Below are 17671 nucleotides of genomic sequence, written 5' to 3' on the forward strand. Positions count from 1 at the left end.
ATGTCCAATGACAATTTCAAGAGGAAGGAAAAGATGTCAAGTGTTATGATCTCTGTTGAAGTATTACTCTGCAATGGAAGGAAAAAGCAAGGAGGAAATGGAAGACCAAGGCAAAAAAGAGAGTGTTTTGTCACTGGATCGACTTCTGCTTGAAGACTCTGACTCGGGTAAACTTAGAAGTTTCTCAGAGAAGTGTGTCGTAGTTGTTCTGTCAAATATGTTGCTTACTTTTATTATATTTCCTAATAAATGATGCTAGAAATGAAAACTGATAAAAAGATTGCATACTGTAAAAAAATGAAATAAATAATATAATGAATTATGAATTGATAATACATTAGTGTCAAAATTGTGAAATTACCTAATGTGATTTACTCTATTGCTTTAATACATGTGTGTATAATAAATGTAGTTAATCAACTTGTTTTATTGATTAATAGAATTATTTGTCTACAATCAAGGTATTCAAATTTCTCCTCTCTGACCAGATTTTCATATTTCAGGAGCCTCCACCCCCTACCCAGAAGTCTCTGATATATATTTAACACCGACCACTTGCCCTGCCATCATGCATGACAGAATGGGTATGTCTGCTCGTCCAGGAAGTGGGTCAGGGTGGAGTGCCCAGGGGTCATCCCCGGCCCCCAGTCCTGAGGCAGGCACAGGTTTATTTCGACCCAGGAGTCACACTGCGGGCGAGGTGGAAGGTCATAGCTTGGAGAGCAAGGCCACTGGTGGCACTCAAATGGGAAACGTGAAAAGTAGCAGTTTTGGAGAACTGAAAAAGAAAGGTATGGATGATAAGGTCTTTAGGTCTACATCAGGCCTGTATACATTATTTTTAATTTCAATTCAATTTCTTTGTATATTTGAGCCATGCTCTGTTGAAAGGGGGTTTAATGCATGTGTGTTAAGTGTAGTCCCATATAAGCCAGTGCAGTCTGCACAGGCTAATCAAGGACCCAGTGCAGTCTGCACAGGCTAATCAAGGACCCAGTGCAGTCTGCACAGGCTAATCAAGGACCCAGTGCAGTCTGCACAGGCTAATCAAGGACCCAGTGCAGTCTGCACAGGCTAATCAAGGACCCAGTGCAGTCTGCACAGGCTAATCAAGGACCCAGTGCAGTCTGCACAGGCTAATCAAGGACCCAGTGCAGTCTGCACAGGCTAATCAAGGACCCAGTGCAGTCTGCACAGGCTAATCAAGGACCCAGTGCAGTCTGCACAGGCTAATCAAGGACCCAGTGCAGTCTGCACAGGCTAATCAAGGACCCAGTGCAGTCTGCACAGGCTAATCAAGGACCCAGTGCAGTCTGCACAGGCTAATCAAGGACCCAGTGCAGTCTGTACAGGCTAATCAAGGACAACACTTTCTTTCTAAACTGGATTTGTGCTAAGAAGAGACTTTCTTTAACAGAAAATGTAATGAAAGCGGAAAATGTTGTTCCTGATTAGCCTGTGTGGACTGCACAGGCCAATCTGGGATAGCACTTAACGCACATGCATTAAACCCCTTTTTCACAGAGCATGGCCCATTTTTTTATTAAAATCGTTTAACAACATTTAAAAAAAATTGTATTGACATGTTTAGGTTGTGTTTATTACTTTATTGTGAAATTGCTTTTTTAACGTTTTTAAATCAGATAGAACTTTTGAGTTGGAAAAGATCTTTTTTATTTCTTAAGATAGTATCATGAATATAGAATCAGGCGCCCCTATTCATTACATTACATAATTATAGAATCTTACACTCGTACTTGTTCTTAAATTAAATTGATTAATCAGGTGCAGGAATGTTGTTATTAAGCGAGCTGACTGCAAGTTAAATAATATTTGATATGAAATGAAATTGAGTGTCTTTTCTTTAACATTATTTTGAACAACAAATTTTGTTTTAATGGAAACTTGCTGATGTGTACCAAAAGTTGTGATGTCATTTCCAAAAAAATAATTATAGCGTTTAGCCAATAAACATGCTGCTGAAAATATTATTTCAAATATGTTTCATCTTTCAGATAAGGTAACTGGTTTTTTTTGTATGATTATTGCGCGCGATGAAACACTTCATTGAAAAAATTCAGTTTGTTATGACTTTTACATTCCATGATTAAAAAAACAGAATGGCATTAGACTTTTTGACTAAGTAATCATACCTTATTTTGCAGATAGTAACAGATCTGTGTATGTGGTGCAAAAGTTTGTCACCCATTCAAGGCTTAAAGTCATTATGTACCTTTAGATCAGTTTTGCTCTTAAGGACCACCATAGCTCTCTTATGACATATACATGTTTAAAAGGTGTTTATATTTACTTAATGATAAATACTTTATCTGGTGTTTGTTTAACCAAAAAATTTTTACTTTTTTTTTATAATAATATTTATTATATTTGTTATGATACTTTCATTAAGCACAGATTTAGTTATGAAATCCCCTTTGGAGCCTTGTAAATACAGGCCAAGAACTGTTTCATGTTAACAGGTCTGTCCTGCAGTCAGAGATGCTTGTCAGAAAGCCGTCTGTGTGAGGATGTGGTGAAACAGGAAGTGGATGTTCCCATCATGCCAGAGGACACAGACTATGTGAAGCAGACGGTGTTCCTGGCAACCTCCCAGTGTCGCTGGTCCCCCTGTCAGATCCACTGCCGCAGGCTGTACCCTGGCATCATCCTGGTGGTTCTCACTGAGGTGTGTAGTGCCTGTGTTGCTGGTCCCCCTGTCAGATCCACTGGTCCCCCTCCCAGTGTCGCTGGTCCCCCTGTCAGATCCACTGGTCCCCCTCCCAGTGTCGCTGGTCCCCCTGTCAGATCCACTGGTCCCCCTCCCAGTGTCGCTGGTCCCCCTGTCTGATCCACTGGTCCCCCTCCCAGTGTCGCTGGTCCCCCTGTCAGATCCACTTTTCCCCCTTAAGTGTCGCTGGTCTCCCTGTCAGATCCACTGGTCCCCCTGTCAGATCCTCTGGTCCCCCTCCCAGTGTCGCTGGTCCCCCTGTCAGATCCACTGGTCCCCCTCCCAGTGTCGCTGGTCCCCCTGTCAGATCCACTGGTCCCCATCCAGTGTCGCTGGTCCCCCTGTCAGATCCACTGGTCCCCCTCCCAGTGTCGCTGGTCTCCCTGTCAGATCCACTGGTCCCCCTCCCAGTGTCGCTGGTCCCCCTGTCAGATCCACTGGTCCCCCTCCCAGTGTCGCTGGTCCCCCTATCAGATCCAACTGTCGCAGGCTGTACCCGGGCATCATCCTTAGGTGTGTAGTGCCTGTGTGAAACTGAACTCTCTGATCCCCCATCCATATTTTTTGTATCAAGTTGTACTTAGGTATCTGCATGGAGTGCTAACTGAGGTTTAATTTAAATCTATATATTTTAGCTCAATTGCATCATAAGCCTCAGGCTAATAGGAACGCTCTCAAGTCTGTTTCTTGGGCATATTACCAGTACTTGGTGTCTTTGGGGGAGATCTAGAGAACGCTCCTTGAGTGGGGATCCAACTGATAACCTCCGAATCGCTAGGCAGACACCATGTCAATTACACCATGGCGAACTAAACTGAGGTTGGTGGTGCATAGGTCTATATGTTGGTGACTGTACCCTTGAGTAATGCTAATTGGGTGAGTGGCTATCGCATGCAGATACTGCAATAATGGGTCAATCTTAACCCTTCACACATATTTTTACGCATTTGTAGTCCAAGAATTCTATGTACATTCTTAGATGCAGAAGAATTCCCAGGCCCCCAAGTTCTATTACATTTACAGATGCCCAAGAATTCCCTGGCCCCTTAGTTCTATGGTCATTTGAAAAATCCCAAGAATTCCCTGGCCCCTAAGTTCTGTGTACATTTTCAGATGCCCAAGAATTCCCTGGCCATCAAATTCAATGTACATTTTAAGATGCCCACAATTCCCTGGCTCCCAAGTTCTATGTACTTTTCAAATGCCCAAAAATTCTCTGGCCCACAAGTTCTATGTACATTTTCAGATGCCCACAATTCCCTGGCCCCCAAATTCTATGTACATTTTTAGCTGCCAAGAATTTCCAGACTTCGAAGTTCTATGTACATTCTTAGATGCCCAAGTATTCCCTGGACCCGAAGTTCTATGTTCATTTCATTTTCCCAAGAATTCCCTGGCCCCTAAGTTCTATGTTCTTTTTCAGATTCCAAAGAATTCCGTGGCCTCCTAGTTCTATTTACATTTTCAGATGCCCAAAATTCACTGGCCCCAAATTTCTGTGTACATTTTCAGATTCCAAAGAATTCCCTGGCCCCCAAATTGTATGTATATTGCCTCCTAGTTCTATGTGCATTTTCAGATGCCCACAATTCCCTGGCTCCAAGTTTTGTGTACATTTTCAGATGCCCAAAATTCCCTGGCCCCCATGTTTTATGTACATTTTCAGACTCCAAAGAATTCCCTGGCCCCAAGTTCTATGTACATTTTAGATGCCCACAAATTCCTTGCCCCCTAAGTTCAAAGTTCTTTTTCAGATTCCAAAGAATTCCCTGGCCCCCAAGTTCTATGTACATTTTCAGATGCCCAAAAATTCACCGATGCCCAAGTTTTATGTACATATGCAGATGCCCAAAAATTCACTGGCCCCAAAGTTCTATGTACATTCTCAGATTCCAAAGAATTCCCTGGCCCCCAAGTTCTAAGTTTATTTCCAGATGCCCAAAAATTTCCTGGCCCCTGAGTTCTATGTACATTTTCAGATGCCCAAGAATTCACTGGCCCCCAAATTCTATGTTCATTTTCAGATGCCCAAAAATTCACTGGCCCCCAAGTTCTATGCACATTTTCAGATGCCCAAGAATTCACTGGCCCCTGAGTTCTATGTACATTTTCAGATGCCCAATAATTCACTGGTCCCCCAGTTCTATGTACATTTTCAGATGCCAAAGAATTCACTGGCCCCAGAGTTCTTTGTACATTTTCAGATGCCCAAATATTCCCTGGCCCCCAAATTGTATGTACATTTTCAGATGCCCGAAAAATTCCTTGGTCCCCAAGTTCTATGTACATTTTTAGATGCCAAAAAATTTCATGGCCGCCAAGTTCTATGTACTTTTCAAATGCCCAAAAATTCTCTGGCCCACAAGTTCTATGTACATTTTCAGATGCCCGCAATTCCCTGGCCCCCAAATTCTATGTACATTTTTAGCTGCCAAGAATTTCCAGACTTCGAAGTTCTATGTACATTCTTAGATGCCCAAGTATTCCCTGGACCCGAAGTTCTATGTTCATTTCATATTCCCAAGAATTCCCTGGCCCCTAAGTTCTATGTTCTTTTTCAGATTCCAAAGAATTCCGTGGCCTCCTAGTTCTATTTACATTTTCAGATGCCCAAAGATTCCCTGGCCCCCAAGTTCTGTGTACATTTTTAGATGCCCAAACTTCCCTGGCCCCCAAGTTCTCTGTACATTTTCAGATGCCCAAGCATTCCCTGGCCCCCAAGTTCTATGTACATTTTCAGATGCCCAAGAATTCCCTGGCTCCCAAGTTCTATTTACATTTTTAGATGCCCCAAAAAAAATTCACTGGCTCCCAAGTTCTCTGTACATTTTCAGATGCCCAATAATTCACTGGTCTCCCAGTTCTATGTACATTTACAGATGCCCAAAAATTCCCTGGCCCCCATATTGTATGTACAATTTCAGATGCCCAAAAATTCCCTGGCCCCCAAGTTCTATGTACATTTTTAGATGCCCAACGATTTCCTGGCCCCCAAGTTCTATGTTCATTTTCAGATGCCCAAAAATTTCCTGGCCCCCAAGTTCTATGTTGCCCAAAAATTCCCTGGCCCCCAAGTTCTATGTAAATTTGTAGATGCCCAAAAATTCCCTGGCCCCCAACTTCTCTGTACATTTTCAGATGCCCAAGAATTCCCTGGCCCCCAAGTTCTATGTACATTTTCAGATGCCCAAGAATTCCCTTGCCCCCAAGTTCTATGTAATTTTAATATGCCCAAGAATTCCCTGGCCCCCAAGTTCTATGAACATTTTCAGATGCCCAAGAATTCCCTGGCCCCCAAGTTCTATGTACATTTTCAGATGCCCAAGAATTCCCTGGCCCCCAAGTTCTATGTAAATTTTTAGATGCCCAAAAATTCCCTGGCCCCCAAGTTCTATGTAAATTGTTAGATGCCCAAAAATTCCCTGGCCCCAAGTTCTCTGTACATTTTCAGATGTCCAAGAATCCCTGGCCCCCAAGTTCTATGTTCATTTTCAGATACCCAAGAATTCCCTTGCCCCCAAGTTCTATGTACATTTTAATATGCCCAAGAATTCCCTGGCCCCAAGTTCTATGTACATTTTCAGATGCCCAAGAATTCCCTGGCCCCCAAGCTCGTTGAGCTGATGCAGCTTTTCAAGCAGCTCATATCTGAACAAAACGAGGGTCTGGAGAAACGACGCGTGGAACTGCTGTACCAGGCGATAGGTAGTCAACTGAAGAAGGTCTTCTTAGCTCTTAGAAAAGCAAGGTTTGTTTGATTGTCAGTTGTCCTTTGTTTGAAGTTAAGTTGTAAAGGTGTTCAGGAATTAAAACTTTGACACAGCACTGTTGAGGTGTATACAAGTTTATGTACATGTATGGAAAAAGCAAAAAAACAATCTTTAAAACTTTTAAAAAATCAGAGAGAACATAGGAATTGTTCGAATATTCCAATATTCGATTTGATTTGTATGCCCCCGGAAGGGTGGCATATAGCAGTTGGACTGCCCGTTTGTCAGTCCGTCAGTTTGTCCGGCATTCCATTTTCTGGAGTTTTTTTTTTACACAAAGCTTTAAGATATAGAGCTAAATTTTGGTATGTGAGTCTACCTATATAACCTACATATGAAGTGTGAGTTTCCTTCCATTGCTATTTTGGCGAAGTTATGGGCCTTATATTTATAATTTTCTCTTCAATAACCGTTTTTTCGGAGGACTGCACAGACTAATCTGAGACGACACTTTACGTACATGCATTAAACCCCCTTTTCACAGAACAGGGCTCACATACAAGCGAAACGAACATATTGGAAATTTGGTAGTTAAATAATAAAATAATTAGTGTCTCCAATTAAGGTAAGTTAAAAATCATGTGAATATTTGAGTATTTGATTGAATGGAAATGTGAGTATTTCAAATGCGATATTTGTATTTAATGCCATCCCAAGAACAAACATATACAACTGAAAGTGAATGCTATTTGGTTATTTCTGTTATCAAATGATTTCACACTACATTTTTTCAACATATGAAAAAAGATTAACCAAACAATATTGGGTTTTATCAAAATTGATTATCTTGCAATGTGTGTGCAAACTGCATTAATAAGTTTTGTAATTATCATTAGACATTTAGAAATAATTTATAACAAGGCAAACTTTTCACCTGCTTAATTTTTGTAAGTCTCTGTAATACATTTATAATTCTTAGAAATAAACACTTAGATTTAAATGATTGTTCATGTCAAAGACATTCTGTGGTTATATAACGTAGGGCTTTTTATCAGAATCAGAAAGAGTAACTCACAAAAGCATATGAACTATATTTGTGCAAAAATGTGACCATAAAATGGCATCTAGATTTGATGTTAAAGATCTTGACCAGAAGTTCCAGGCAATGAAACAAGAGATACACTGTAAACAATAGGATGGAAACAGTATTTGTTCTGCTTTGCCTGGCTAATATTAAACTCCAGGTGCTAGAGTGTTCACAAACCATAAACAAGTTATATAATAAACAACATGCAGACATTTAGATAGTGATAAAGGGTTAGGGTACTTTAGTTGATGGTGCTTCTCACCCATTACGCCAGTGAAACATTATGACCATACTGTTGCCTGTGGCGTTTGTTAACCCTTTCCCACTCAGAAGCAAAGTGAAAATGGCTATGTGCAAACAGCATAAAACCAGAACAGCCTGCGAGTAACTCGCAGTCTGTTCAGGTTTTATGCTGTTTGCTGCCTCACCAGTATTTAAGGGTTGGAAATGAAGTCTTTAAAACTTGAATCTAGTAAGAAAGGTCTTATATTAAATGTAAGTTTTTAAGGCACTACAAATGCGTAAAAATACGTATCTGCCGGTAAGTGGTAAAGAGTTAAGATTGTAGACTTATACTCTCGGCCCCATTGTAGGGCCAGCTGGAGAAACTTTGCCTTGATATCAACAAGAAGTGGGACAGTGAGGAGACGAAAAAAGGATTTATGTCTTACCTGGAGCAGACGGCCTCCGCAAACATGCCTTCCAGGTACACATACCCACGTTACTATCTTTTCAATCTTTTTTTACTAAGCTTGCATATTATGTTAATTATCTTTCAATCTTGGTTGGGATTGTTGAAGGGCCAAATTACACCAGCAATAAGAGTGCTGCCACTCTCTCATGCAGAATGAGAAGTATACCTTCTTTGAAACATAGATACTTTATTGTCAATAGAATGTAACTTTCCGTTTTATGATATTTTTCGTTTCAAGAAAGTCTCTTCTTAGCAAAAAATCCAGTTTATGCGGAAAGTGTTGTGCCTAATTAGCCTGTGCAGACTGCACAGGCTAATCTGGGACGACACTTTACACACATGCATTAAACCCCCTTTTCACAGAGCACGGGTTATTTAATGCCTGTTGGTGATGAACAATTTTAATCTTGATATTATTTAGGATAGGTAGTATATTTTTTCTCAAATGTAGCATAATTTGTCAATCTCAATACTGGTTGCGTCAAAGATAAGGCCTGAAATACAGGAATAATTTTCCTTTGTTTAAGAAAAGCCAAAAAAAAAATTTTATATAGCAACTTTGTTTTTTACCAAATCTTTATCAAGTGAGAGTGAATTAGTGGTTTGAATGAATTCCATGTTTGCATACACTACCCACCTGTATCAAGAACGATTCACTCCTTAGTTTGACTTGCATGTTGGAATACCTCATAGACCTGTATCTAGTGATGTTTATTCTCTATTTTACAATTCATGTCGACAAACCTCTCCCACCTGAATCCAGTCAGATTATATCATAGTTTGAACTCCGTGTTTGCATTTTCCATTTAATATTGAGGACGAAATACTTTAGCCTACTGTATACTTAGTGTGTGCTGGACATTTTACTGAACCAGTTATACAGAATTCCAAAAAATTAATAAAGTTTACAAATATTGATTGCTGGTCATGTATAGTTTAGAACGATTGCTCAAGTACCTGCGGTCCAAGCTGATGGAGATATTTGTGTGTCTGTACCACGAACCGCGACCTTTGACCCAGAATACAGTTGAGGCATTGACCTTTGCAGCTGACCTTTTCATGCAGAACCTTGGTGACTACAAGGACTACCTTGTTGTGAAGGCTCAACGAAACATCACCATGACAACGTATCCTTGCATTGATCTTAACCTTCAATATCTTATCCTAACAATAATCAAAAGAGGAAAATATGTTCATGCCCATGGGCATGTGAAATCTCGTCCGTACACATAGCATCATTAACTTAGGAAAGGAAACAACGAAATATAAAGTTTTGTATGATATATATGTGAAATTAAAGAGCATGGTGTAAATAAAGAGCATGTCAAGTTTTGAATTTATATGCTGAAACGTAATGTTATAACCCACAAACGTTTAACTGTAACAGAACGTTTTTTTAAGATAAGTGGTACAGAAAATACACGTCGAATATCTTTTTAAAGATATTTCTTGTTATATTTAATCGAGAATGTAACCCGCCTCCCAGTTTCGCTGAATGGATCAAGTTCCCCACGGGTACTACTTCCCCGTACCCCCAAATTTTTTTTCGTACCCTACATTTTTCGCACCCAATTTTTTTTCTTACCCAAATTTTTTTTCGTAACCAAATCTATTTTCGTACCAAATTTTTGGGGCATAATTTTGTACCCAAAATTTTCGTACCCATGTTTTTCCTACCCAAAATGTTCGTACCCACATACACAATTGTGGTGATGTAGATAAACTTAAATAGATGCTTTATATCAATCCTCTTCAAAAGCATCGTCACACCAGTACTGTCAGTACTTTGATTCAATATTTGTCGCGAAGCTCATGCCTCATTTTACCAGGGCCCAGGATCAAAGGGGTTCACAGGGGTCTACACACAGGCTGGACAGAATGTAAACACACCGTTAAGAACTTTATTTTTGCAAATATCTCAAATTATTCAAATACATTTGCAAAACTCTTTAGTGCATTAAATACGTCTGTAATCTGTGCCAAAACTTCACATTTTGTGTAGCATAACCGTGAACATAAATGCTTTACACATCGAATTTTCGACCAAGAACACAGGCTTATTAACTAAAGTAATTCTGATGTTCTTCACATTTCCATAAGAAGCATACAACTGTCTTTTATGCACTAGTTGTAATTCTTAAGATGTTTTTGTGCCCCGGGATCAAATGATAGGGGGTATATTGTTTTTGGGCCTTTATGTCTGTGTGTCTGTCGGTCTGTGTGTCTGTCACAAAACTTTAACCTTGGTCATAACTTTGCAATATTGAAGATAGCAACTTGATATTGGCATTTATGTGCATCTCATGGAGCTGAACATTTTGAGTGTGAAAGGTCAAGGTCATCTTCAAAGTCAAATATATGGCTTCAAAGCGGCGTATAGGGTGCATTGTGTTGCTGACAAACACATCTCTTGTTTTAAGTTTATTGAAGGAAGCACCACATACTAGTGTGTTACATCCATTAACATCCATGTCCTAAAATGTCGTGTGATCCTGCACTCTGCTTACCATTACCATATTGCATTTTACTTTCTTTTAATCGCTTCAAACCATGTTGAAGGTCTACAGATTTTGCAGCGCCTGTAAAAGAAATGTGTCGTTTCTGTTCTCATATTCGAGGAAGTGATAAATCTTAACTACAGTCAGCTACATTGAAGATTTCCCAGGTCTGGTACACTTCTTTACGTAACCGAAGACGATCACGTGATCGCTCCCGCCCTGAACATCACACACGAGGATAACTCAGGTGTCTTGGACGCGACACAGTTGCTCAAAGAAAAGGTAAACGTGTCTCATCGATCTACCATATGTTTAAGACTGAAAGGTTTACTTATTCAACTCTTAAAATTACCAGTTGACGTATGTACCACTTGATTATAACTTAAATTGTTAATGACGTCATTAATCGCTTTATGATTGTAAATCTTGTCACTGAAGACATCTATTGCTTCGTGATTGTTGATCTGGGCCATTATGTCATATATCACTGTATTGCAGATCACACACACGAAGCACATGATCGCAAATTTTGTCATTGACGCTATGTATCGCTGTTTGATTGTAGATCTTGATAATGACGTCATTTATTGCTGTATGATAAACATATCTGATTAATTAGGTCATGAACTGATGGATGATTGTAGATCTGGTCAATCTCGTCATGTTTCGCTGTATGTTTGTAGATTGTGTAAATTATATCATGTGTCGCTGTAACGATTGGAGATCTTGTAAATGACTGCATTTTATTGCTGTATCATTACAGATCTGATTAATTAAGTCATGCATTGATGTATTCGATTTTAGATCTGGTCAATTACGTCATGTATCGCTGTATGATTGTAGATCTGGTCCATGACGTCATGTGTCGCTGTATGCTTTTTTTATCTGGTCCATGACGTCATGTGTCACTGTATGATTTTAGATCTGGTCCATGACGTCATGTGTCGCTGTATGATTTTAGATCTGGTCCATGACGTCATGTATCGCTGTATGATTGTAGATCTGGTCCATGACATCATGTGTCGCTGTATGATTTTAGATCTGGTTAATGACGTTATGCGTCGCTGTATGATTGTAATTCTTCTTAATGACGCCGTGCATCGATGTATGATTGTAGATCTTGTTAATGACACCATGTATCCCTGTATGATTGTAGATCTTGTTAATGACGTCATGTATAGCTGTATGATTTTTTGATCTGGTCCATGACGTCATGTGTCACTGTATGATTTTAGATCTGGTCCATGACGTCATGTGTCGCTGTATGATTTTAGATCTGGTCCATGACGTCATGTATCGCTGTATGATTGTAGATCTGGTCCATGACATCATGTGTCGCTGTATGATTTTAGATCTGGTTAATGACGTTATGCGTCGCTGTATGATTGTAAATCTTCTTAATGACGCCGTGCATCGATGTATGATTGTAGATCTTGTTAATAACACCATGTATCCCTGTATGATTGTAAATCTTGTTAATGACGTCATGTATAGCTGTATGATTGTAGATATGGTCCATGAAGTCACGTGTCACTGTTTGATTGTAGATCTGTCTAATGACGTCATGTATTGTTGTATGATTGTAAATCTTCGTAATGACGCCGTGCATCGATGTATGATTGTGGATATAATTAATAACACCATGTATCCCTGAATGATTGTAGATCTTGTTTATGACGTCATGTATCCATGTATGATTGTAGATCTGGTCAATGATGTCATGTGTCGCTGTATGCGTGCAGATCTGATCAATGACATTTTGTATCGGTGTGTGGTTGTAGATCTGTCCATGACGTCCTGTAATACTGTCAATGACGTCATGTATTACTTTATGATTGTAGATCTGGTCCATGACGTCATGGCTGCTTACCAAGCTACACAATGGCTACACGATGATATCGGCCAGAGAGGGAGACTACCATTTCTCATATTTCATATGGTTCGAAAACGTAAACGTAAGTCTTGTTGGCCTGCAGTGTTTCTGTGTTATTGACCTGTATCCGATCACGCATTTTTAGTTTGCCATTAAAACAATGTTCCTATTTTTCCTTAAAGGGGCCTTTTACAGATTTTGGCATGTTTTGAAGTTTGTCATTAAATGCTTTATATTGATAAATGAAAAATTGGATCTAAAAAGCTCCAGTAAAAAATCAAAAATAAAATTTAAAAAAGGAAAAAAGTAGCCCGAAGCAGGGCTCGAACCAGTGATCCCTGGAGTCCAGGAGTAAAAACCAATTAGACCGCTCGGCCATTCTGCCAAGTATGTACAAGAGACGTTTTTTATACTTTATATAAGCAATCTTCGTAGTTCCACAAAATTAAACGACAACAACAGAACTCTTCAAATTATTCAATCGTTTGGCGTTGCAACGCTTTATAATTTTCAGGTTTTTAAATCGTCAAAAGCTGCATATAATTAGACCATGGTAAATGTTCAGTATTACTGTTTCCTCACACATATCATAACTCAAACGAAAATTTGCGAATCTGAAACAACTTTTTTCAATTTTGTCAAATTACCAAAACGCGAAAAGATCCCTTTAAATGTGTGAGACATATCACTTTTAAAAGGAAGTATTACGGGTTTGATTGATTTGGCTTGCTAGGGCCATATTAACTTTTTTGAGCACTTCAATGCTGCATAATTAAAGAAATTTGTGGTAGAAGTTGACATAGTAAGAATTGCTGCATTTAAGTTTATTTGTGAATTTCAAAGTACCTTTTCATGTGAGCTTCAAAGTCAAAAGAGTCAAAGGTCCATCGTTTGCCCTGTTTATCTATGAATACAGAATAAACATACACCCAGTAATATGAATTGCGTTTTACATTGAATAATTATTGAGTCTTTCTCCCAGGGTGACCCAGAGGTGGCACAGAGACCGTACAGGGCGGACTGTACTGCCCCACCACCCGGATTACTCACGGGCAACTTCTACAAGTAGGTTCAGCTGTTGATTTGGTTGTCTTATGGGTACAGAACTTCATTTAATGGGACGTAACATACAATTCAAGACACTCAGCATATATAAAATAAGGAACTCTTGTCTTCTATATGTGTGAAATATTATTTATGCAAATATATCTTAATAAAACCCGGTATGTACGTGTTTAAAACGTTGTTTGTCATGTACATTCTAATGTATGCACGTAACTTTTGTTAAAATACACTTTTAATGCCAAAAGTCGTTCATCGCTAAAATTAAATCCAACTCTACCAGTTTTGCCGTTATTGTATATGATTGATACAGACTATCAATAGTAATATTGATGAAACGTATTGATAGCAATCGAAGTACGAGTAAGTCTATAGAAAGTGTGTATGCTGTCTAAGTTAATCAAACTTCAAACAGCTGTGATCACTAATTTGAGGAAGGCATTTATGCCAATCGCATAACATGCCATCGTAACGTCAGTTGTCTCCGCTTTACCCGTGCAGGTACTTCATGCACAAGTGTTTCCCTAACGACGTATCACGTGCCGTGCACTGTAACGAGCTCTTCATGATGCACGTGGGGCTTGTGAACACGCAGTACATAGCGGGGCATTGTCGACAGCTGGCGGCAAAGTATGTACTCTTGTATAATTGAGAACCGCTCTGGGAAAACGGGATTTAATGCGTGTGTGCAAAGTATCGCCCCAGATTAGCCTGCGCGAATAGGAACAACAATTTCTTTGTGGTTTTGTAGGTTTCGTTTTAAAAAAACCTCTTCTTCGGAGAATCCAGTTTAGGCGGAAAGTGTCGTCCCTGCACAGGCTAATCTGGGACGACACTTAACTCGCATGCATTAAGGCCCGTTATCTAAGAACGAGGCTCATATTTAATCGGGCGTTGTTCTTATGAGTCTCGCTCTGTGAAAGTGGGTTTAATGCATATGCGTTAAGTTCGTCCCAGATTAGCCTATGCAGTCCGCACATGCTAATCAGAGACGACACTTTCCCCCTAAACTAGATTTTTGCTAAGAAGAGACTTTTTTTAAACGAAAATATCATAAAAGCGGAAAGTGTCGTTCCTGATTAGCCTGTGCGGACTGCACGGGCTAATTTGGGACGATACTTTATGCACATGCATTAAACCCCTTTTTCACAGAGCACGGCCCTAATAAGCATGAACAATAAAGCATACTGTATGAAATTTTATGTTTATTACGTTTGACTTTTGATAATTGTTTTTGATAATCGTATTATTGTGCACCATAGGAAGTCCGATTATCTGATATATTTTACAAGTATTTAGAACAAACTGTCAATAAAATTATGCGAATGATATCGTTTTAACCCTTTTATTGAGCTCACCTGAGCAAGAAGGGCTTACTGGGTTATTGATGTCACTTGGTCTATTGCTGTAAAACTGTGATTATTTGCATGATTTTAACTGTTCATTAACTGCAACGGATTTCATTTTTTATCCAATAATATTTAATGCTATTCAATTAATCACTGAATCGTTTTCCATTGGTTGCAAGATGTTTGACGCGAAAAATATCTCATTCTTAAAATTCAGTATAAAGATAGTACGCCATATGCATCATTCAATTTTAGGAATTCCTAAATAGAGACCGTGAAGAAGACTGTATTGCAACAGCGTGTAAAGCTACTCGCAGTGAATATTATACCCTGGCATTAAAGGGACCTTTTCACAGATTTGTGCAAGTATTGAAAATTTACGAATCTAAAACATGTTTTTGTTAATTTTATCAATTGAACAAAACGTGAAAAGGTCCCTTTAATGCTTGTTCTATAAACATTATGCAAACAATACATTATCGGTTTGAGTAAATGTTGCAACATTTATAACCTATAATTTGTAGCTCTAACTACGTAAATTACCTTTATTAAGCCCCCTTTGACATAAACAGCGATTGAACAAATACATATTACATATTTTATTATGCGTTCGTGTGTATAATGTTTTTTTCCGACACAGGCTGTACGAGACTGCCGGAGATGACGTCATGACGGCCTCAAGTATATTCGGCAGCTAGCTTCACCATGTTATCATGTCAGCGTCCGTTGACAGACCAGTTCTGTAATTCGACCTGTCTGTAAACCGACGCGAATAATAGTTGGCTAAACGTATAACTTCCGAAACGGGTTTTCTAACGTTGTTTTACCAGCTGTTTATCAATAAGATATCTATAAACAACTCACAGTAATTTTACTTAATTAAAAATACTCATGTTTTGTTTTACAAGTATGTATACTTTTCTGTGTCTATAAAAGCCTAACATTTTTATGACATGCACCTGAAAATTAATACTTTGATTTTTTTCTATTTTTGCGCCAGTTTGGTAATGATTCGACAACAATGTCTCAGCTAATTTTACATTAATAAATGCGTATTTTGCGTTAGGCATAAACAATCCAACCCATAATGTACATCGTGGTCTGAGTGTTGTTCATGGACATCGTTTTCATGTAATCTAGGCAACTGATCCAGCTGTGTGCTCTAGTCCACGGTTTATTAGCACCCCGTCGTTCAAGTTGTTTTGATAAGTATGCGATCATGATTTACTTATATCGTTGTTGTAATATGTTTGTAAATTTTTTATATTCATGTATTATAAGTTAAAAATAAAATGTTGTTGACTGTTTGTAAGTGTTTGTTATGTTCTTTATTTTAATCCCTTGGATGGCATCTTATTTTAAAGGGCACAGTGCACAGCCCTGAATCTCCGTTACTCAGTCCTTCCGTTGGCATGAGATTTTCTGTTGTCTCTATTTTCTATGTCTTTTAACCGTTTCTGGTACCAACTCTGCCCTTAAACACTGCTGTTAACAGTCGTTTATTAACATTGAATAAATGTAAAAAAATCATTATTTTTATTCATAGAATTGAAACATCGATTTGAATTATTTGATACCTTACCTAATCCAAAACTTTAATTTAAGAAAAAGCATATCAAAGTTAAGACTTTCGTCCCATTCAAAAATTGAATATGGGAGACTTATAAATATTCCCAGAAATGAAGAATATGTAGCTCAAATGATATCGAAGACGAGTATCATTTTGTAATTGTATTTCCTCTTTATACCGATATTAGAAAATATATCGACAGACTCTATTATAACCGACCTAGTATGCATAAATTTATACTTTTGTTAACAAATACTAACACTTAAGTTCTAGCTAAACTCGCGATATGTTGTAAAATGCCTTTAAAATGAGAACTGAGACATTGAATGCAAACTTGGAGTAATATAATGACCTGAGTGCATTTGTAACACATTGTTACATACTATTTTGTAACTTTCGCGCTACTATGCATATGCTTATTGTTTAAATATTGTCATATATAACGATGAAATGGACTTGTTCAAGTTATATAAATAGACTTTTTGTTCTGTTCTGTAATTGTATTTTACCAACAAACCTTTTTCACAAAGACTAAAATATGTTCATATTTTGCATTGTTTGTCGAAAACAACCCTTAGAAAGTGTGACTTTTAAAGTTGTTGTTACAATATTTATACACTATTAAGGTTGTATTCTACTCACACTGTTAGATAACAGTTGTGTCATATTAGTTCTAAAACAATCCCGAAGGCTTTTAGGTAGGTTATACATTTCCTTAACAATGGTTAAATAATTAATTACTTTAATAAGACGCGTGAGGTTGTTTTGCCAACGATACTGAAAAAAACATATGTAAATACGGGTTTATTACCCCGCTAAACATGTATTGTGGCGTGTTTATATACTGTCTTGACCGCATAGCTGCTGTTTCCGTACATGACTTTAAATTGTCAGTCACTCGTAGTATTGTGGACATTTTTTCGTATTCAAACTGAAGCAAAATTAACGTTAGTTTGATGTTACTTTTCCAACTCGAACACAGCTGTATGAAACACTTATTTAAAACGTTTGTGTTTAATGCGCTTGAGCTCTTGTCTACCCGACTTTTTATTCTTTTTTTTCAAAGTCATTTTGTGGTTACAGTATATTGTATATTATAT

The 17671-nt window shown here is 38.3% G+C and overlaps 1 protein-coding gene across 1 annotated transcript in view; it reads left to right on the plus strand.

Annotated features, from left to right (window-relative positions):
* Positions 1–16308, plus strand: part of LOC127842503 (uncharacterized) — a 40629-nt gene extending 24321 nt beyond the window's left edge. The window contains 12 exon segments of the mRNA XM_052372033.1: positions 62–167; positions 504–791; positions 2481–2686; positions 6313–6475; positions 8117–8231; positions 9155–9346; positions 10865–10896; positions 10899–10999; positions 12559–12672; positions 13573–13655; positions 14154–14282; positions 15642–16308. Coding sequence (XP_052227993.1) covers positions 62–167; positions 504–791; positions 2481–2686; positions 6313–6475; positions 8117–8231; positions 9155–9346; positions 10865–10896; positions 10899–10999; positions 12559–12672; positions 13573–13655; positions 14154–14282; positions 15642–15699 — 1587 coding nt within the window. The 3' untranslated portion in view covers positions 15700–16308.
* The last annotated feature ends 1363 nt before the right edge of the window (positions 16309–17671 follow it).

The sequence above is a fragment of the Dreissena polymorpha genome, chromosome 8, assembly GCF_020536995.1.
Source record: "Dreissena polymorpha isolate Duluth1 chromosome 8, UMN_Dpol_1.0, whole genome shotgun sequence".
Lineage (NCBI taxonomy): Eukaryota > Metazoa > Mollusca > Bivalvia > Myida > Dreissenidae > Dreissena > Dreissena polymorpha.